Source organism: Grampus griseus, assembly GCF_964374135.1.
Source record: "Grampus griseus genome assembly, chromosome: 9".
Classification (NCBI taxonomy): domain Eukaryota; kingdom Metazoa; phylum Chordata; class Mammalia; order Artiodactyla; family Delphinidae; genus Grampus; species Grampus griseus.
The window spans coordinates 87,467,456-87,489,815 of NC_139003.1; the positions used below are offsets into that span (position 1 = coordinate 87,467,456).

Here is a 22,360-nt window from a genome sequence, read left to right on the forward strand (position 1 = left end):
TTAAAAAGGCTACATTGTCATAAAATACTTGAGCTACATGACACCATTTCTAAGGCAACTTCGTGTAATGTATATTGCTTTTTTTTCTTAAAAAAACAAAAAACAGTCTGAAGCTATAAAATAGTCGTTAAGTCATAGATTCTGAGGAGAGAAACAAGACCAATAAGAAATTATAACCACCAACATTAAATTCTGAGATGTAGTGAAATTCAACCTGTGTAAATTTTTCACAAATGGAAAGTGAACACACATGGGTAAAGGCAATTTGTGTATAAGGAAGCCATCTGACATTTTTCTAGTGTGCAAGTATTCATATTGTTTATCCTATGTTTTGAAGGAGATATTCCCAAATTCCCACAGAAGAGCTCGGGGGCACTGTGGATGATTTCAAGAAAATTTAAAGCAGAAATGAAGCGTCTGTACTCTGATTTGTGTGTCCTTCATGGCCTGTCAACCTCCTCACCCTGACACGCCTTTTCAGATACGCAGGTAACAACAGTGCTATCCTGCCCTTAGTTGAAGCTTAACACCAAAGACAATTTCTTCACCCAAACAGAAATACTTACTGCACAGTAGATGGTTCCAATGCAGTGGGATTAACAAAACATACAGCCCTTGACCACAAGAAATCTTTCAGACTGAGGAGAAGGAGCTCAGAAACAAACACAAAAATAAATATATAATCACACATCATAATGAGTGCTACGGGGGTGGGGAGTGGAGACTACTGTGGGTGATAAAGGAAGAGGCCTAAATAAGATGTGATAGGGATTCAAAGAAGGCATAAGGAAATGACACGCTTCACTACCAAGTCAGAGCACAACTATGTTGAAATCGATGTCTCCAGAAACGATGCAAGTGATAAACTGTATACAAGGTGCCAACTTATCTAAAAATGATTTAGCAGAGCCACAAAACAGGATCTCTGAGGAGTCAGTCAGTGCAGGCAAGCATGATACATGAAAGCAATGTTCCTACTTCCACCATTTACTCGTCCTTGGAGTAAATACGTGCTGAGAGTTCTGGGGAAATTTTAGAACACAGGTAGTTCAAAGCAGTAATTCCCCTTACACAGCAAATCAGTCACACAGTGTGAAGTGACGGGAAGGGTCACTTCTCTTAGTCACAAATTTGGAGTTTTAGAGGAATGGTACATGCCTCAGGTGAGCCATCCTTACTTTCAATGTGCAGAAAAATCACTGGATGAACCTGTTAAATACTTGGGAGTCCGGGTTCTACTCCCAAGGATTCAAATTCAAGACTTAGAGTCTAGCCTAGAAACGTTCTGATGCAGGTGGTACAGGTCACACTCTGAAAACCCACATTAGACTAAAATCTCCCCAGAGGAGGAGGTTTTGCCCTGATGAAGAGGCTTTCAGCTTAAAAAAGCAAGCAAGTACAATATTACACAAGGGCCTCCTAGAACTGTTTGTTTACAGGCTGACCCTGTGCCTGACCCTTGTTATACTCTGGGCTTGGAAGAAAAAGTCGGAATAAACCACACAGCCTGCTGCTACAGTTCCTGTCCCAGACAACTGACCAGAGGTAACATAGAAAAACAAGGAGAGAGAGAAGCAGTGCTGACCACTCTGTCTGCAGAGGCCAGAGAAACAAGCACACCACAAGCGAGGCAGCTAAGACCTCTAAGGGGGTCAGCACAAAAGTACAGACGGGGACACACCCGAGAAGAGAATGATGGAACAAAAACAGAACTAAGGAAAATAAAATTCGTATTTCTTAAGAATCTTCTATGTATCAGGTAGTATGCCCTACTTCACATATTTATCTCATTTTATTCCTCAAAAAATCATCAGTGATAGGTGCTGTTACATATTCTATTATATGGAGAGATGATATTATAGATGAAGAAACTAATAAAGCCTACAGCAAAGGTAACTTGTCCGAGGGTACAGAAATGGAAAGCAACAGGGTCAGATTTTGAACCCAGCTCTTTCAGACTCCAAAGTCTATACTCCCCCTCTGGACTCGTGGGTAGGAACATGCTAGCTATGAAGAAAGGAAAAGAAGACTCCCAGGCCACAGAGACTGCCAGGTACAATAGAAAGGAGCAAAGAATAATGCATTAGCAATATCAGAACTTTAAATAGTGGCCTTTTTGTTAAAAAGGCGGTAAGTTTCACAAGCTTTGAATAAGGAAAGACTTGAAAAGGTAAAGAGGTAAAAAGAAGGTAAAAAGTTAAGATACAATTTGGTTCGTCATGAATGATTCAGAATTGCAGGAACCCAAATGCTTACTGCAGCTAAAGGTAGGTGATGGGATTCCAGGTGACCTTCCACACTCCGACCCCCAAAATACCTATAACTCCTATGATGAACGAAAATGTCTTTTGTAAAGAGAGAGAAAAGATGTGGTATATTTTGTGTCTGTTAATGTTTTATTTTATTTCAGGACTATTAAGAACTGTCTGGTGGCGCAGAGGTTCTCCAAGAATGAAGTCAGAGGAAACAAGAAGAGATGTGAAGTGACAGAAGAGAGACAAGCCACCTCCACAGACTAAGCAAAACATACCCTTAGACTGTGAAAGGCATCCCTCCTCTTCCCTCTTCCTGAGCTCTCACTCCACAGCCCTTAGGTAGTGCCAAGCGACAAAGGACGTCTAAGGACAGGCTAGGTGTTGAGGAGAGGGGAGACATGTCCAAAACGGCAGTGACATACAAGGAAATTAATCTAGTCAGTAAACAAAATGAGGATAATGACAGCCTAGTCTCTTACTGCCAAAGAAAGAAACTATAGACATGGTAAGGATAAAACTGAGCTGAATCCTCCAGCATTACAGTGGAAATGAGATATATTAAACTCATGGATTGTAATATATGTATAAATAAAAACAGAAATAAATATTTAGAAATATATACATAAAGGAAGTATGTACTTAGCTCTGTGCTAAGAGACCTAGAAGCAGTGACACCTCAATAGTAATGATCTCATCTAATGCCCAGATCTTGTTTTCTAAATACTGTTCCTAACTAAAAGAAACCAGGGGTCCTTGTGGAGAGAGCTGATTCCAGGGCTGGCGTACAGATAATACAAGATGAACCAGGAACATCTTTCTTTTTTTTTCTTTTTTGATTAATTTTTATTGGAGTATAGTTGCTATGCAATGTTGTGTTAGTTTCTACTATACAGCAAAATGAATCAGCTATACATATATCTCCTCTTTTTTGATTTCCTTTCCATTTAGGTCACCACAGTGCATTAAGTAGAGTTCCCTGTGCTATACAGCAGGGGTCCCCAACCCCTAAGCCTCTGACTGGTACCGGACCACAGCCTGTTAGGAACCGGGCCACACAGCAGGAGGTGAGTGGTGGGCGGGTGAGCTAAGCTTCACCTGCCGCTGACCATCGCTCGCATTACTGCCGAACCATCCCTCCACCCCACCCCCGGTCCGCGGAAAAATTATCTTCAATGAAACTGGTCCCTGGTGCCAAAAGGTTGGGGACCGCTGCTATATAGTACGTTCTCGTTAGTAATCTATTTTATACATAGTATCAATAGTGTATATGAGGAACATCTTATTTGAAAGTAAGAAAGGATTTAAAGAATGATAGGGACTTTTCCCATCAACAGAAGAATGGATAAAGAAGACAAGGTATAAACACACAGACACACACACACAGACACACACACAGTGGAATACTAGCCAGCCATTAAAAAGAATGAAATTTTGCCATTTGCAACAACATGGATGGACTTGTAGGGCACTGTGCTAAGTGAAATAAGTCAGAGAAAGAGAAATACTGTATGATATCACTTATATGAGGAATCTAAAAAATACAACAAACTAAACAAACTAGTGAATAAAACAAAAAAGAAGCAGACTCACAGATACAGAGAACAAACTAATGGTTACAACCAGTGGGGAGGGGGGTAAGGGCAATACAGGGGTGGAGGAGTGGGAGGTATAAACTACTGGGTGTAAGACAGGCTCGAGGATATACTGTACATAACATGGGGGATAGAGCCAATATTTTGTAATAACTGTAAATGGAGAGTAACCTTTAAAATTGTAAAAAAAAAAATTTAATTAAATTAAAAAATAAAGGTTTACATTTATGCTAAACTAAAAAAATAATAAATAAAACAAATGACACAGCTTTATACGTACTGATGCAGAGTGACTTCTAATATATACTAAGTGAAAAAATAATGTGTAGAACAAAAAAGAATGATATGAACTTTTCAAAAGGACAGAGAATCAACCTGAAGGGGCTCCTAATGGCCAGTTTGGGAAAATCTAAGCATTAAAACTTATAAGGAGAGTAAATGATTATAACCCACTGAGTAAAAAGGAAATCTATGAATGAGTACATCTGAGATACACAGACAGATGGATGGGAGGGAGGGATAGGTAGAATACAGGGAGAGAAAGAAAGAAGAGGAAGAAGGAAGTAAATTTCTTGAAAAAAGAATATTTACAAAGGTTCAAAGTAACTCTCAACAAAATGTTTATTAATTACCAGGAGGTAAAGAGTAACTTTACAGTAGAGCTATCTGGCAGACACCAACCTGAACAAGTGATTGACATCAACTGTATTGGTATAAATCAAAACCATGTAGTATCTGATAGGATTCAATGAGAAGAACACTTCTCACAGAACAACACTTTTTTGGTATTCCAAAATGAGAAAACATTATACAGAACAATTGGCCTACATCTTCAAAAATGTCAAAGCCATAAAAGCCCAGAAAAGACTAAGGAACTGTTCCAGACTAAGGGAAGAAGAAAACAAAATGCAATGTGATTCTTCAGTGGATCGGTTTCACAAAAGTAACAATACTGGGCAACTGACAAAACCTGAATGGAGTCCAAGGACTGAATGGTAGAAGTATATCAACATTAACTTCCTGATCTTGATAGTTGTATTGTGGTTAACAAAGGAGAATGTACTTGATTGTAGGCAAAACATACTAAAGTACTCAGGGATGATAAAGCATCGTGTTGGTAACTTAAATTCAACCGTTTCCAGAATAGATAGAAAGTTATCTATTCTATTGGGGGGTGGGGGCAGTTATTTTCCCGGACATTCCCAATCAACTCCATGGGCCCCTTGAAAGCATTTGTCAGTTATCTTAAACACCTGTTATGGTCTATACCACAAAAGAGCCACCTGTGAGGCAAATATTCTCATTCCAGCAGTGGGGAACCTATGACCTGAAGAGAACAGTTCCTTCACACCAACCTAATGTTTTGGCCTAAGCAGCAAAATCAAGACAGTTGTCCGCATTTCCTCTTCAAATAACTTCATTTTCAAAGGAAGAAATGCAGATTAAGAGGGAGGATGGAAAACATCTTCTTTTCCATATTAAAAGGCATAGATCTTTACCTTTGGGGTCATAATCACTACTCATACAAATGCTAAAGATCAACATTCCATTTTCTAAGGAAAACATGATTCTATGTGTAGAAATCTACACCTATGGAAAAATCACGTTAGAGCGGAAGATTCCTTCTTGAACTTTTCAGAGCAGAATATTAACTTTTGCTTTCTCGTATCTAACGTTAACCAACACACAAAGGGCCTGCAATCACTAGATAAACTGACACTAAGATATAATAGAGCCGAAGAGTCATTAATGCTTTATGGCCTGAACATGTGTGCATCTCCTGCCATCTATTCTTAAGCCGTATAGAATCTTTTCCTTAATTTGTAGCAGATAAATGTCTCATCAACTGTTCAGAAGCTAAGAATTCAGATTGTGATAATTTTCCATTAGAGGGAATTAAAGTCCAAGTGAGTAAGAAGAGGCAGCAAATGCACTGCCTTTCCTTTAGCCTTGATTCCTGGGATCCAGTCTACACAGAGTATGGGGTCTGGATCAAACTGTTTTCAATACTCATCACACAACATGCTTGCCTTCTAGGAGTTTAGCTATATGCTCTTGGGCTTCACGAAACATCAATACAAGAATACTCCACTTGAATAACTTGTATGTATCCGTGAAATCATAGCTGAAAACATAATCCACTACGTCACAATGGCAGAACCCACAAACTGTCTTTCTCGTTGAGTACAACGCCAGGAAACAAATGGACCGACTTTCATTCCACACACAATGAATACTATCTAACTCAGTGCTGCGCAGAGAAAGGAACAGTTCCTTATTAGTCTTAGCAGCCCAGAAGCTCAAATCCAATGCAGAGAACAGCAGTTTAACTGGCTCCTCCCGTAGGGCCTTCGTACCCTCTACTTTCTGTGCTCTTCTCTTCGCAGATGGTTTACTCTGTGTTTATCTTTAATAGTCCTGCTTTATACCACCTTTTTAATCCTACCAGCAGATTTAAATCCTCTTGAAAGTACTCAGCATATGTACGCACACATGTATTTATTTTCTTTCCCTTACAAATTTTCCTCCTGATATCTCTTATATTTTCAGGTAGCATTCTACTCTTAATGATCTAGAAGTTTTCAACGATACGGACAGCAAGAGGCTAACTTAACAACGACCAGGGAGCTGGCATCACCAAGCCCCCGTGCTCTGCCGGCGGGCGCGTGGCGCGCGGGCTCGTCACCTTTGCAGTAGTCTGCGGGGTCCTCCTGCTCCTCATCGTCTGACCCCAGGATCTCCTCCTCTGGCTCCGGGGGCGCAGGGTCTGCCAGAGGCGGCGGTGGTGGAGGGGGCGGGGGTGGAGGAACCAAGGGAGCTTTCTGCTGAGGCTCCGGCCTGAAACAGAGGAAGGACAATTCCTGTTTACTCAGAAGTAAATCCTGCATTATGAATACACTTGAGAGTTTCTTACTATGGGAAAAAATAAAACTTGTCACACACTAAGAAGAGATGCTGATTAACGTCACTTCAGCCACTTTAGCTGAATTCAAGTACTACTTCAAAACACAAGTGGAGGGCGGGGGGGTGACTACCCTTATTAACCAAGGAATATTTCTGCAGGCCCGTTTTCACTCCAAGCGTAATTATTTCTTAAGTCTTGATAATATTATGAATTGTAAGTGAAAAAGAGTTATCCTCTCATGATACACAGCCTTAGTAGTTAGAACACATCCCCCAGAGATTAGAAAAAGACAGAGGAAAGCAACCCTAGACTTTAAAAAAAGGGCTTATTTTCCATCATTTTAAAATCAGAATTCCTTTCCCCATAGAAACAGCAGGAATGTGGTTAGGTTTCCTGGATAACTCATAAAAGCCAACTAATGTATACTGTAATGTACACCTTGCTTAGCAAGACAAGAACACTGTCCCAAACTGGAAATTAAACAAAGAAAACATCCACTGCAGTCGAATACAAATACAATCCATACATCAATGCAAGACTTCCAATGGTTATTTCTAATTGTTACAAAAAGGCTAAATGTTTAGTACACTCTTTTACAAAAGACAGGAAAACCTATAATACTAAAAACAAATAAACAACTTAAGAGGTTACAGATGTAAATCTTTCAGATATCTAGAATAACTCAGGATATATTAAATACATTTGCTTAGAAGTAAAGCATTCATAATGCAATTCTGTAAAATCAAGCTTTCACTTATAAAATGTAACTGCTCCTTCTAGCCATATCCCAATGGGGAATCTTGAACCAACAGTCTCAACTGGATGCAGAACCTCTCTTGAGCTGCAAGCTGCCCTAACAACAGGACCACCACTGCTCTCCCTGAGCTGGCCACAGCTCTACAGATAAAAAGTGGGGAGGGAAAAGATACCGAGTGGTAGGGGCAAGGGGGTTCAGCTGATGGACTGTTCCCCAGAGGCAGTTTCAGTGGGATGAACAGAGGGCCTCTAGTCTGGGGAGCAAGGGGAACCTCACAGACACTGATGTGGTAGATAATCGCCATTTTTTTGGCCTGCCCAGTACTGATGCTCCCTTTCTAAAAGCACGTTTTGGAACACTGCTACTCCCTGCACAATGAAAGGCTGGCTCCAGTCCTCTCTCCTCATTGTGGTACAGCCTAGGGCACAGAGCCGTGGAACCTTGCTTGAGAAGGTCAGCCATCACAGGGTACAAACTCATCCTAGCTGCTAGTAAAAGGCAGGGTCAAAGGACTTGCCCCTTTCTAAGCTGAACCTCTAAATTCTTGCCAAATCTAGGAGCCCCCAAATAGCCTTTAGCACACTGCCTTCAGCCTAAGGTAGTTACAGCTCATTTATGTGGGTTGCCACCAAAAACTCCAAGTGCCACAGCAAACGAAGGAAGGCAGTAGAAACACCAGCAGTCATGAGGATGGGGTGGGGATCACATCTCACAGGTAACCTTAAAGGTCAACCCTGGCAAGTATGATTACCTTTGGCAGGACAACTAAAGAATGTTTATAATCTGAAAATGACTTGTACTGATTTCTACTTGCTACAATTTATGGAGACTCAAAGTTACAGCTCCTTAGGTAACAGACATTAGGACAATGGTGGTGATAACATTCTCAATTAACCATGCCTCATGATGGAGTACTGAAAGGGAGTCATCACAACCAAACACCAACACCACTGCCAGGACCTCCAAAGAAATCCCAAGAGACCTTATGCAAAAAGAGGCCTGAGGAAGGGGAGGTAGGAGAGGAACTGCACCAGTTCCAATGCTTCCCCAAAGGGAAGAGGTTAGAGAAAAGATTTACATGACCCATTCTTGGGGGTGGAATCTATCTATTTGACAAATTTGCTCAACCAAAAATACTTTCAATGTTGACTATTTCTTCCTAAGAAATTTCATATGAAAAAATAAAGAGATTCTCTAAATTAAAAAAAAAAAACCCAAAAAACAACAACACATATTCCCTGTGGAGACTATGTAACAACTAATGAAAAGGGAAGGACTAGAAGATCTTGTTCCACTGCTGCAGGGTGCTGCTACGATCGACACCACTGATACTTGGGCCAGGAAACTCACAGCTGTGGGTGCTGTTTTGTACACTGGAGAACGCTGTCAGCCTGGCCTCCAGCCACTACATGTCAGTTGTGATCATCACATGTCCAGAGACAAAGCAACCTAAATGTCCATCAACAGAGGAATGGATAAAGAAGATGTGGTACATATATACAATGGAATATTACTCAGCCATAAAAAAGAATGAAGTAATGCCATTTGCAGCAACATGGGTGGACCTAGAGATTCTCATACTAAGTGAAGTAAGTCAGACAGAGAAAGACAAATACATGATATCGTTTATATGTGGAATCTAAAAAAAACAGGGTACAAATGAACTTATTTACAAAATAGAAGTAGGCTCACAAATGTAGAAAACAAACTTATGGTTACCAGGGGATGAGCGGGGTGGGGGATAAATCGGGAGACTGGGATTGACAATATACATACTACTATATATAAAACAGATAACTAATAAGGACCTGCTGTATAGCACAGGCAACTCTACTCAATACTCTGTAATGGCCTACATGGGACAAGAATCTTAAAAAAAACCAACACTGGATATATGTATATGTATAAATGATTCACTCTGCTGTACACCTGAAACTAACACAACATTGTAAATCAACTATACTCCAATAAAAAATTTTTTAATCATCACCAAAAAAAACCTATGTCCAGACACTGACAAATGGGTGGGGAGGAGGGGGAGGGAGGGAGGGGAGGGGAGTGGTGGCAAAATGATGCCCATGTGAGCACCACTTCATCGGTGGCATTTGCTACCTATACCTTTACCTCAATGGAATAGACTGTATCTATAAGGGAGAAGAGATTCTAATTTTCACATGCCCATTTTCTCTAGTTTGAGAGGCTTGGGTATCTTTATCATAATGTATGTCTCTTGGTGAGCTGCCACGTCACTTGCTTAACAAAATTCTCAGACCCTCTGGGGTCAGGGAGGGCCATGCTGAACAGGCAGGCAGATAGTTCCCGCAAAGCCAGTTCTATCAAGATAAAGGGATGAGTCAGGGTACCTTGAAATACAGAGGAAGTTGAGTAATGTTGATGTAATATCTTGACTATCATATCAAAACACCTAGAACTCTGCTATCCTCTGGCCCCATGTGAGTGCTGAGCACTGAAAATGTACCTTGTCCTTATTGAGATGTGTTCTAAGTGTAAAATACGTACTGAATTGCCAAGATTTGGTACAAAAAAATGTAAAGTATTTTATTAATAATTTTATATTGGGGCTTCCCTGGTGGCACAGTGATTGGTAGTCCGCCTGCCGATACAGGGGACACGGGTTCGTGCCCCGGTCCGGGAAGATCCCACATGCCGTGAAGCGGCTGGGCCCGTGAGCCATGGCCGCTGAGCCTGCGCGTCCGCAGCCTGTGCTCCGCAACGGGAGAGGCCACAACAGTGAGAGGCCCACGTACTGGAAAAACAACAACAACATATATATATATATATATATATATATATATATATGATAATTTCATATTTATTACATGTTAAAATAATAATGTTTTGGATATAATAAATTATTAAAATTAAATTCATCTTTTTTTTTTAAATGTGGCTACTAGAACACTTTAAATTACAAATGAGGCTCACATTACATTTCTATTAGATGGCATCACTCTAGACCCTCAGGTTCAACAATAGCAGAGGACTGTCTTGGCAGAGATTCCTGGTCATATCAGTGAATATTTTTTTCTGAGGCTTCTCCCAGTAACCTGCTTCACACCAATTATCACCAACTCTCAAATTACCCAGTTCATCATAGTAAGGTAAGTACACTGTAACTACCAAATGTTACAGTCCAATCACTGACTCCTTTTCATCCCATCCAGCCTTGTTACTGCCTACTGCACAGGAAAAACACAGTAAATTTGTCTTAGGGCAGACGGACGTAAGAGAGAATGATGCCACACTGTCTTTAAAGGCTGCCTTCTTCAAACTGGTCTCTGGTGGCTTCTACAGCACCTCAAAGCCTGGTTAAATCTCAACTGTTTAAAAGATCAAGAGGTGATCTCACCAAGTGTATACTCATGAAATACATCAAGCGATTAAAAAAAAAAAAAGACAACTTTCACTAATCCTATTGAAAACCATCAAGAAGTTATTTCAAAAGACAAACCAAAAAAGTTATTACATATAAGAATTAATAGGGAGTTCCCTGGTGGTCCAGTGGTTAGGACTTGGCGCTGTCACTGCTGTGGCCTGGGTTCAATCCCTGGTCAGGGAACTAAGATCCAGCAAGCCATGCGGCATGGCCAGAAAAAAAAAAAAAAAGAATTACTAGAAGCACATAAGCCGTGGGGGGGAAAACTCATAAATATTTTCAACAACAATGCCAACACTACTAAATGGTGAAAGAATAGTCTTTCAACAAATGTAACTGGGACAAATGGCTATCTGCATACAAAAAAATGTTGTAACCCTACCTCACATAAATACATAAATATTAACTCAAAATTAATAACTTGGGACTTCCCTTGGTGGTCCAGTGGTTAAGACTTCACACTCCCAAGGCAGGGGCCCAGGTTCGATCCCTGGGGTCAGGGAACTAGATCCCACATGCATGTCGCAACTAAAAGATCCCGCATGCCACAACTAAAAGATCCCGCGTGACGCAACTAAGACCCGGTGCAGCCAAATAAATAAATTAAAATATTTTTTAAAAAAATAATAACTTGCAGGAGGGCTTCCCTGGTGGCACAGCGGTTGAGAATCCGCCTGCTGATGCGGGGGACACGGGTTCGTGCCCCAGTCCGGGAGGATCCCACATGCCGTGGAGCGGCTGGGCCCGTGAGCCATGGCTGCTGAGCCTGCGCGTCCAGAGCCTGTGCTCCGTAACGGAAGAGGCCACAACAGTGAGAGGCCCGCACGCCACAAAAAAAAAAAAAAAAAAAATTAATAACTTGCAGGAAAAAATATGAGTAAATCTTGATTACCTTAGGCTTGGCAATGTTTCTTAGATATGATACTAAAAGCATAAGCAATAGAAGAAAAAAAGATAAAACTGGACTTGAACAAAATTGAGAACGTTTGCGTTTCAAAGGGCACCATCAAGAAAGTAAAGACAACCCAGAGAATGGAAGAATATATTTATAAATCATACAGCTTTAAACAAACTTGTATCTAGAATATAAAAAGAAATTTGTAACACGACGATAAAGAGACAAATTTTAAAAATTAAAGAAAAGAAGTAGAACAGACATTTCTCCAAAGAAGATATACAAATGACCAATAAGCACATGAAAAGATGTTCAGCATCATTAGTCAATTGGAAGAGGGAAGTCAAAACCACAATGAGATACTACTTCACGTCCAATAGAATGGTTATATTAAAAAAAACACCAGGCAACAACAAGTATTGTCAAGAATGAAGACACTGGAACCATCATACTACTGTAGCAGGAGTATAATATAGCACAGCTGTTCTGGAATATCTGGTAGTTCCGAAAAGGTTGAATTTAGAGTTACCATGAAACCCAGCAATTCCAATCCTAGGTATATACCCAAGAGAAATGAAAACATCTGACCCCACAAAATCTTGTGTAAAAATGTTCATAGCAGTGCTATTCAGAATAGATAAAACGCAGCAACAACCCAAATGTGCATCAACTGATAGATGGGTAAGTAAAATGTGGTATATCCTTACAATGTAATATTATTCAGCAATAGAAACAAATGAAGTACTGATAATACATGTTACAGTAAGGATGACCCTTGAAAACATTACGCTAAATGAAAAACACGAGTCAGAAAAGAACACACGTTGAATGATGCCATTTTACATCAAAACGTCCAGAATAGGGAAATTTGTAGAGTGTATTAATGGTTGCTTGGAGTTGGGAGCAGGGGAAGAGAGAAGTGGAAATTGACTGTTAATAGATACGGGGGATTCTTCAGGAGGCATGAAAACGTTCTCATGTGGTGATGGTTATACAACCATGTGAATATACTTAAAAAATACTGAACTGCATACTTTAAAAATCTAAGTTGTATGGTATTTGAATTATACCTCAAAAAGCTGTTTTTTAAAAAGCAAAAGCCTATACGACTATATAATACCTTTTAATATCCACCTTATACCTTAATAAAGTATATGCTTCCAAGAAAAATCATAAATATCTACATTTAGATTTAAGCAATCTATATGCATGGTCTCTTTTACAAATGCCTAATACATTCACAGTGAAAAATAACATGTAGTTCTGTAAAAAGTAGAGAGTCTATCTAATCATCTGAAGTTTCTATAAGGCACTAGTAATTTCAGAACGTGTATGTATACATAAGAAAATGTACCAACTCAGTGACTGGAATAAAAAATTTAGAAAGCAAAATTCCAACTAGTCATTCATATTTTTCACAAACAACTATATTTATTTTGCCCTACATAAAACATAACTAAATATTCTAATCATTACTCCAAATAGGGCTATCAGGCCCTTGTGACATATTAAAAGTAGTCTCGGGCTTCCCTGGTGGCACAGTGGTTGAGAATCTGCCTGCTAATGCAGGGGACACGGGTTCGAGCCCTGGTCTGGGAGGATCCCACATGCCGTGGAGCAACTAGGTCCGTGAACCACAACTACTGAGCCTGCGCGTCTGGAGCCTGTGCTCCGCAACAAGAGAGGCCGTGACAGTGAGAGGCCCGCGCACCGCGATGAAGAGTGGCCCCCGCTTGCCACAACTAGAGAAAGCCCTCTCACAGAAACGAAGACCCAACACAGCAAAAATAAATAAAATAAAATAATAAACTCCTACCCCCAACATCTTCTTAAAAACAAAATATTTTTCTTTAAATATTACATTAGAATACTAAGATTATTTTATCATGCTTATCGACTTCATATTATATTTTTCATGTACATTTGCTCTATTAGTAAAGTGAGAAAAAACTGAACGACCCTTGCAAAATGCATACATCATCTGCTCTAAATTGCCACGGCAACCAGATGGGAGTTCTCTGATTTCCTTCCAGCTGCTATTTCTTTTCCATTCCAGCAGAGAAAAAGAAGTAAACCTCACATTTGGCAGAAAAAGAAGTACTTTCCTTTGTTATCAGCTTAAATGGCTACTGACACCATTTAAGAAATTAATTCAGTTAATCTTTAACCAAAACATAAAGAAGAGGAATCCCAAACCAATTTCTTCAGGTAGTATTCTAGGGACATTCACATAAAGTCAAATTTCTTTTTCTTTCCTCGTATGTCGACAGCCTAAATCTAAAACTCACTCTCTTCCTCCCACCCTCCTTCTCACTCTTCCTCTCTTGGTGGTAATTGTCAGCCTGAGAAACATGCAATCTGGCATTTCTACTTAAGGACAGAATCAATCAGTATACACTTTCTCTCAAAATAGCTTATCTAAAAAGGCTAGCTGCTGTAGCACTGGGTAAAGTCACACAGCTAGGGAGGAAAAAGCCACAATGATTTCATGTATTCCTCTCCAATGAAAAGAGAATTTCTAAACTTTGTATAAATCACACCTAAATGTGAAGTGTCTGCTGTGGTAGGCAGAATTCTAAATTGAGCCCCAATGACCCTTGCCCTGTGTAATTCCCTGTTCCTCTGAGTGTGGGTAGCCCTGTGAATATGATATCACTCTTGTAATTATGTTATGTTATATGGCAAAAGGGCAGATACACTGGGTGGGCCTAACCTAACCACATGAGCCTTTTTACAGGTGAGGGTTTTTCTCTGACTGGTCAAAGAAAAAGTCAGGGGCGTGCTTGAGCTAACCTGCAAAAAAGCAAACATTCATGTCAGGAACTGCCCATTAGGGCCACAGAGCAAGGAATTACGGGTGGCCTCTAGGAGTGAGAGTGGTCCCCAGCCAACAGTTAGAAGGATAACAACAACTTCAGTGCAAGGAAGAGTTCTGCCAATAACTAGTCATCTTAAAAGAGGACTCCAATTCCCAAATGAGAACTGCAGCCTTGGCCAGCAGTTTGGTTTCAGTCCAGTGAGAAATCAGCCACCTGTGCAGCCCTAACTTCTGACCTACAGAACTGTGAGCTAATAAACAGGTATTGTTTTCACCTGCTAAGTGTGGTAATTTGTGCAGCAATAGAAAATGAATAGAGCTGCCAAGTTCTCAATAAGTAATAGAGTAGTTCATTTTAAATTATCAGATTTTGGCCTCAACCAAATCTGGGGTTTTTTAAATAATTGAAATGATCAGAGGAATTAAGAAGCTGGGTAATAAGAATGTGACAGCCAATTCTCTTTGGGGCACAGGCAAGTTAAAAAAAAAAAGAAAGGAAAACAAAAACTTACTCCCCAAATTCTAACAGAAACAATCATAATTCCAAGCCAGACACTTTACATGGTCTTACTAAGACTGTGTCGTCTTCTAGAACACTGAACATAGTTAGTGAAGATGTAAGTAAATCACACCTGCTTCCCAACTAAACTACACCTTAGACAGCAAACGAGTTGACTACTTGACCACCTAACAACATATGTATGACGGAGCTATAGACTTCTCATCCACCTGTATTATTAATATTTCATAAAACAGTGTGGGGCCTGGCAGTACACGTTATTACTACTGAAGAAGAGAAAGGCAGACAGAAAAGTTTAATCCAGAGCCCAAAAGCGTGTAAAAATGGTATCCACTGATTCCACAAATACTCAGAATAGCATATAACAGCGGTCCCCAGCCTTTTTGACACCAGGGACCAGCTTCGTGGAAGACAGTTTTTCCATGGGATGGGGTGGGGGGATGGTTTCGGGATGATTCAAGCACATTACGCTTATTGTGCACTTTCCTTCTTATTATTGTTACATTGTACTACATAATGAAATGATTATACAGCTCACCATAATGCAGAATCCGTGGGAGCCCTGAGCTTGTTTTCCTGCAACTAGATGGTCCCACCTGGGGGTGACAGGAGACAGTTGACACCTGAAGTGTGTGCCTTAGGTCCAGTCTACTCCGTAAGATGCAGCTTGTCACTTGCCACTCACTGATAGGGTTTTGATATGACTCTGCAGGCAGCTGATTTATCAGGGTCTCTGTGCAGTCAAACCCCTCTGCTAATGATAATCTCTGCTTGCAGCCGCTCCCCAGCGCTAGCATCGCCTCAGCTGCACCTCAGATCATCAGGCACCAGATTCTCATAAGGAGCACGCAGCCTAGATCCCTCGCACGCAGAGTTCACAGTAGGGTTTGCGCTCCTATGAGAATCTGATGCTGCCACTGATCTGACAAGAGGTGGAGCTCAGGTGGCAATGCGAGTGACGGGGAGCAGCTGCAAATACAGATGAGGCTTCACTCGCCTGCCACTCACCTCCTGCTGTGCGGCCCGGTTCCTAACAGGTCACCAACCGATATCGGTCCGTGGCCCGGGGGTTGGGGATCCCTGGCGTATAGCATGCACCATGACGTGTACCGGGGTACAAAGGAGCCCGGCACTGAGGGATGCATGGTCTAGCAAGAGGGCTCTAGAGAAATGCCTGTAAACACAAGAATATAGGAACATAACTGCTCCAAGTGTTGTTATAGAGGAGGAGGTGGCAGAGGGCTGAGCCAGAAACATCTACATGCTGGGAGTGATCTTAGAGACAGAACAGAATGCGGCACAGGGGGTGGAGGAGGGTGGCCAAGGCCCAGGAACAGGGTGATGAGAGGCACAAAGGCCTAAACTAGTCCAGTGTGGCCGGAGACAGGGAAGAGGTTCAGCAGCAGCCAGTTGACAGAGGAACGACCCACAGTTCTAAGGGATTCGCGCTCTATCCTTAAGGCAAGTAGGAGCCACTGAAACACAATTTTAGGACCAGAGAGTTGCTCTCTGCAAAAAACATATGAAATTGGTATACAGAATGGGTGGAAAGGATAAAAGACAGAAGCAGGGAAACTAGTGAGGTGTCGCAGGAGGAAATGATGAAAACCTGAACTCAGAACTCAGTAATCCATTTGCTGGAGGTGGGTGTCTGTCTCCTAGGTTTCTGATAGTAAGATAGTGTTACCATTAATTTGGAGAGAGAACACAGCAGCAGGAGGAGGAGTGGTTTGCAGTGAAAGCTTACTTCTGTTTCAGCTCATCAGAGTTTGAGGGGCATGTGGGATGTCCAGCATTGTGGACATCCTTGGTGGACTGCTTGGTATATAGAATCTATAGTTAAAAAATAAAGGTTTAGGCTGCCAATAGAAACAGAGGTCATGAGTAAACAGCTGGTAAACAATGCCTCTCCAAGCATGTGAGAGTGCCAAAGAGAACTGAGGGGTTGAAGAGACAAGAGCAACGCCTAGTTAAGAGCTAACATACCAAGGTTAGTCAAACCACCAACAGATTCTAGCCTTCCTGGTTCATGATCTGCAAGCAGTGACCCAGAGCATAATCACCAAGATAAATCCATAAATTTCAAAGACAGATTTTGGAGAATATATAAGTTTTACCTCATATAAGCCTACCTTTTTACATTAGGACGAGATCATATAAAAACTAGCAAACTAAGAACCCGTGTGTTTCTATCTAAAAGGCTCTGTTTGTAGGCAATCTGAAGCCAGCTGGGTACAGGGTAAACCGCCACTACAAAAAAAAACGGCGGGGGGTGGGGGGAGAATTGTTTACTAAGACCTGTATGTTGATGAAACTTAACTAGAACAACTTCCTCCTGCTACTCAGGAAATAACGCAAGATGTACCACTTTGAACATGGCTTCTGCACACCTCCGCAAGATTTAAATCAAAAAGCAACTATAATTATATGACACAATAGCCACTAGCCAAATTAAACAGAGTAAAATTTAAGATTCAGTTCTTCCGTCACCCTAGCCTCATTTTAAGGGCTCAAGCAGCCAGAACCACATACAGCTGGTGACTTATGGTACTGAACAGTGCAGATAATAGAACATTTCTATCATCACAGAAAGTTCTACTGGACAGTGCTGCTCTAGGCAACATTTTAGCAACGTGAACCTCCTCTAGCATATCATTACTTTTAATAAGTAAACAAAATTAACTGAAAAGAGTTTGGAACATTTTTTTATACAGCCCACCATTGGAAATTTTAGCTGTAAAATTATAAACAGGAAGAGTATATTCATTTTTAATTTGACAGATGATTCCAATATTTGAATATGCTTTAGCTCAGCACACCTCCTTACTGGAATTCACCTGATACTCACAGTGACAATGTCCGTAAATAGCAATATATTGGGGTCTAAATGTCCATCAATGGGAGACTTGTTAATAACATGATGATAGATTATGGCACATGCATACAACATAACTCTTCTATAAAAAATGAGGCAAATGAAATTAAGGAAATTCCATCCACAACAGCATCAAAAAGAATAAAACACAGAGCTCCGGTGGCAACCATGGCATATACCGGCCTCACGGTGCCTCTCATTATGATGAGCATGTTCTGTGGCTTCATCAGCTTCCTGGTGCCCTGGTTCATCTGTAAGGGTCCCAACTGGGGAGTTATCATCACCATATTGGTGACCTGTTCAGTTTGCCACTATCTCTTTTGGCTGATTGCAATTCTGGCCCAACTCAACCCTCTCTTTGGACCACAGTTGAAAAATGAAACCATCTGGTACCTCAAGCATCACTGGCCTTGAGGAAGAAGACCTGCTCGCCCGTGCTCAGTCACTGAGGCCACAAAGAGAACTCCTCTGGATGCAAAGTCACCTCCACACCCAGACCACCTTCCTTAACTCAACCGTTTTAGCCATCAACTGCCTTAAATGTTCCCACCACATCTGAATGCCTTATTCTACACTGCAGTATTTTTTCTGGTCACCTTTCTTATTACACTTTGATGAATGATGTACCTATTTAACCTAAAGTATGCTGCCTCCATAAAATGTTTATGTACTCTTCTGAGATAGAAAGTGCTGTTCTTCGGAGAAATAATGTTACTCTCTCCTTGGAACCTGTGGATTTGAAGATGGCTCCTGCCTGCTCTCAACATGGGAATCAGCGAAATGTTTAAGAACTGTTACAAGGCAATAAGACTCCAGTGGGGCAGTCAGTAGGAGAACATGTTCAGAGGGAAAAATCTGCCTCACCAGAATTATACCAAAGTATATTTACAGGATGAATTTCTTATTTCTGCTATCTTTTAGAATAAATTATTTTTCTGCTTTCCATGGAAAAAGAAAGAATAAGATACAGTTGAACACTGAACAATTAGAGGGTTGGGGCATGGCTGAAAATCGAAGTACAACTTAATAGTTGGCCTTCTGTGTATGTGGTTCCTCCATATACACAGAGTCAACTATCTGTGGACTGTGTAGTACTGTAGTACATACTATTAAAAAAATCCACGTATAAGTGGACCCAAGCAGTTCAAACCCGTGTTAAGGGTCAACTGTACGTAGGAATAAATTTAACAAAAGAAGTTCAAAATATATACTATCAAAGCTAGAAAAGATTACTGAAAGAAATTAAAGAAGATCTAAATAAACAGAAACACATCCCACGTTAATGGACTGAAGACTTAATTCTGTTAAGATGACAGTATGCCCCAAACTGATCTACAGATTCAATTCAATGCCTATCAAAATACCAGTTGGCTTCTTTGCAGAAATTGATAAGCCATTCCTAAAATTCATATGGAAATGAAATGACCCAGAATAGCCAAACCAATATTGAGAAAGAACAATACTGGAAGACTCATGCTTCTTGATTTCGAAACTTACTAAAAGGTACAGTAATCAACAGAGTGTGGCACTGAGAGTCCAGAAATAAACCCTCACATTACCATCAAATGATTTTTCAACAAAGGTGCCAAGACCATTCAATAAGGAAAGAACGGTGTCTTTAAACAAAAGGTGATGAGATAAATGAACACCCACATGCAAAAGAATAAAGCAGGACTCCTATCTCACACTACACGCAAAAATTAACTCACAGTAGATCAAAGACCCAGATGTTAAGACCTAAAACTATTTAAAACTCCTAGAAAAGATGTTCATCTTTAGCCATCAGAAAAACAAAAATCAAAACCACAATGAACCACGAATCCACACGTACTAGGATGGCAATAATCAAAAAGCCAGATACTAACAAGTGATGGCAAAAATATGCAAATACTAGAACCCTCACAGACTGTTTATAAGAAAGGAAAATGATGTACGCATTTTGAAAAACATTTGAAAAACTAGAAGCAGTTTCTCAAAAGATTAAACAGTTACCATATGACTCAGCAGTTCCACTCCTAGGTATATACACAAGAGAAGCTAAAACATACATCAAAAATAAAAACTTGTGCATAAATGTTCTTAGCCTCATTATTTGTACTACCCCAAAGCAGAAACAATCTAATGTCCATTAACTGATGAATGGATAAATAAAACAAAATAGTAATATAATAGAATATTACTCAACAATAAAAAGTAATGGAAGTACTGATAGATGCTACAGTGGCCGCTTATGGCTGAGGGGGTGGGAAGAAATGGAGGTAACTACTCAAGTGTACAGAATTTATTTTGGGGGTGATGAAAATGTTCTAAAATTAGGTGGTTGGTGATGGTTACAAAATTCTGTGAGTAGACTGAAACATCTTTGAATTGCACATTTTAAATTTTATGGTACATAAATTATCTTTCAATAAAGTTGTTACACGAAAATAAAGAGGCTGTCCTCTATGTACTAATATGGAAGATATGTCAATGATAAACACAAAGGCGCAGCGCATTTGTGTATGGCGCGTACCATTCGTTTTACAGATATAATACAATGCATGCACCTCATGTTAACGGACTGTTTCTGGTGGGAGCAACAAGAAACTGACAATAATGGCTCTCCTCCAGGAAAAGGAGCTCAATGACTGATGGTCAGGGAGAGGAATTAACTTTTCAAAAATTCCTTATACTCCTTTCATACTTTTTCAGTTGGGCACCATGCGCACGGCTACTGAAACTAATTATTAATTTATAAAGACAAGAAAGAAAAATAAGGAAAGGCAAAGTGGATGCTGGGAAAGTGGTTCCTATCTCTGACCCCACCACCCCTCCCCCCCTCCCCCACCCTTGGCATCTCGGGAGAATTTACTAAAGAACAACAAAATGAACTGTCTAGGGCTGGAAAGCTAGGATAAAAGTCCAGCTCCAAACGACATGCAGTTTTCTGGTAGAAGGCCTGTGGGTTAGTGTGAATATCGGTTCCATCACTTAAAAATCCACGAGAATTCAAGTCAGTGACAACTTCCCTGAGCCTCTCAAGAAAGTCAGAGGTTTATGGTAATTTAAAAGGGATGATACATAAATTCCTTGGTATGGTAACTGTGCACGTGGTAGGCAGTCAATAAAGGTTAATCCTCACGTCCTATTCTCACCTTTCTGGTGTGTGGTTACCATGAACTTGTTTCCTCAGGGCTCCAGCTGTGAATAATAAGGAGGTACACCCTGATATATTATGCATGACAGCGCTATCAGACCTCTGGCCCTTTCTGCTCATCCGGAACTGTGCTAATGCAAAGGTCAGCATCAATCTACCTCTTAACCTCTCTGCTTCTAAACTCATGTATTTTATAATCATGATTGGTTATGAGATTTAAGAAAGTTTCAGAAGCATCTCTATTGTTAATTATCACATATTTCTACAAGGCAATATGACAAAATGGGTTGTACTGCTGCTATAACCATCTTTGGGGGGAAAAAAAAAGATGTCTAACATAGATTTTAAAAAGTTAACACGTAAGCAAACTGCTTAATAAACATTCTCCAGTAACACATGACTTGTTCTAACTAGGTCTTTTTTGACAAGTACAAAGTTAAGCCTAATCCTCAAAGACTTTCTTGTGAACTAGGTTTCAATGGACTTTACACAACAGAAGAGTTCCCATCTTAAAAACTGTTTCCCCTAGGTGGAAGACAAAATTTACAATTGCTGGCAGAGAGTTTTGGTCATCTGAAGAGTTATTAGTCCACTGCAATACGTTCTGCCTCTTTCAAACTTTATAATTTCAGCCATACACGTTCTTCAATATTAGATAAATGGCTTTATTTTTTAAGACTGTTGTTTCAATTAGCACTAATACCAACCTTACTATAGGAATTGTGTTTATAGTTCTTCAAAAATGCTGAAGCACATTAATATTATTCCTGTAGGAATGGCCGTTTTCAGAGACTGGTGGATACCTAAAGAAGCTATCAGAAAAACATTTTCCAGAGAAACGGGAGATTCTGCAAGCACCAAATCCAAACCCAATGGGAGAGGCTCAAGAATAAGGTTAGGATTCCAGCTACAATTGCTATCCAAAGACAGGTTCTAGGAAGAGATAGGACTAGAGAAACAAGAACTAGGATCAACCAGTGAGTCGAATTTCGGATACCCAAACTCTCTCGACGAAAGAGGTAGGGGAAATCTCTCCTATTAATCTGCAATCTCAAGCTTCTCCTTGGGCAGAGTTAGCATTTGAATTTATTATTATACCTTGCTAGTTCTGAAACCTCCAAGCCAAGAATTAACTTAGAGTGCTTCCGGGTCACTGCCATCCCTGGGCACCTGGAAGAAGTTAAAAACAAATCCTCTTGGGAGAAATGCA

At 40.3% G+C, this 22,360-nt stretch overlaps 2 protein-coding genes across 5 annotated transcripts in view; one reads left to right on the forward strand and one right to left on the reverse strand.

Moving 5' to 3' along the window:
* The window catches only part of SRPK2 (SRSF protein kinase 2), a gene marked incomplete at its 3' end in the record, with an annotated part of 226,414 nt that overhangs the window by 64,316 nt on the left and 139,738 nt on the right, over nucleotides 1–22,360 (reverse strand). For all 4 annotated transcript variants that reach the window (XM_082662148.1, XM_082662147.1, XM_082662149.1 and 1 more), the window contains one exon: nucleotides 6,534–6,685. In XM_082662148.1, coding sequence (XP_082518274.1) covers nucleotides 6,534–6,685 — 152 coding nt within the window. The remainder of the gene's footprint in view (nucleotides 1–6,533; nucleotides 6,686–22,360) is intronic.
* Nucleotides 18,183–18,428, forward strand: LOC309827725 (V-type proton ATPase subunit e 1-like; the record flags this gene model as incomplete). Its single annotated transcript, XM_082662500.1, has 1 exon — nucleotides 18,183–18,428. The coding sequence occupies one exon, from the start codon at nucleotides 18,183–18,185 to the stop codon at nucleotides 18,426–18,428; it is 246 nt and encodes an 81-aa protein (XP_082518626.1).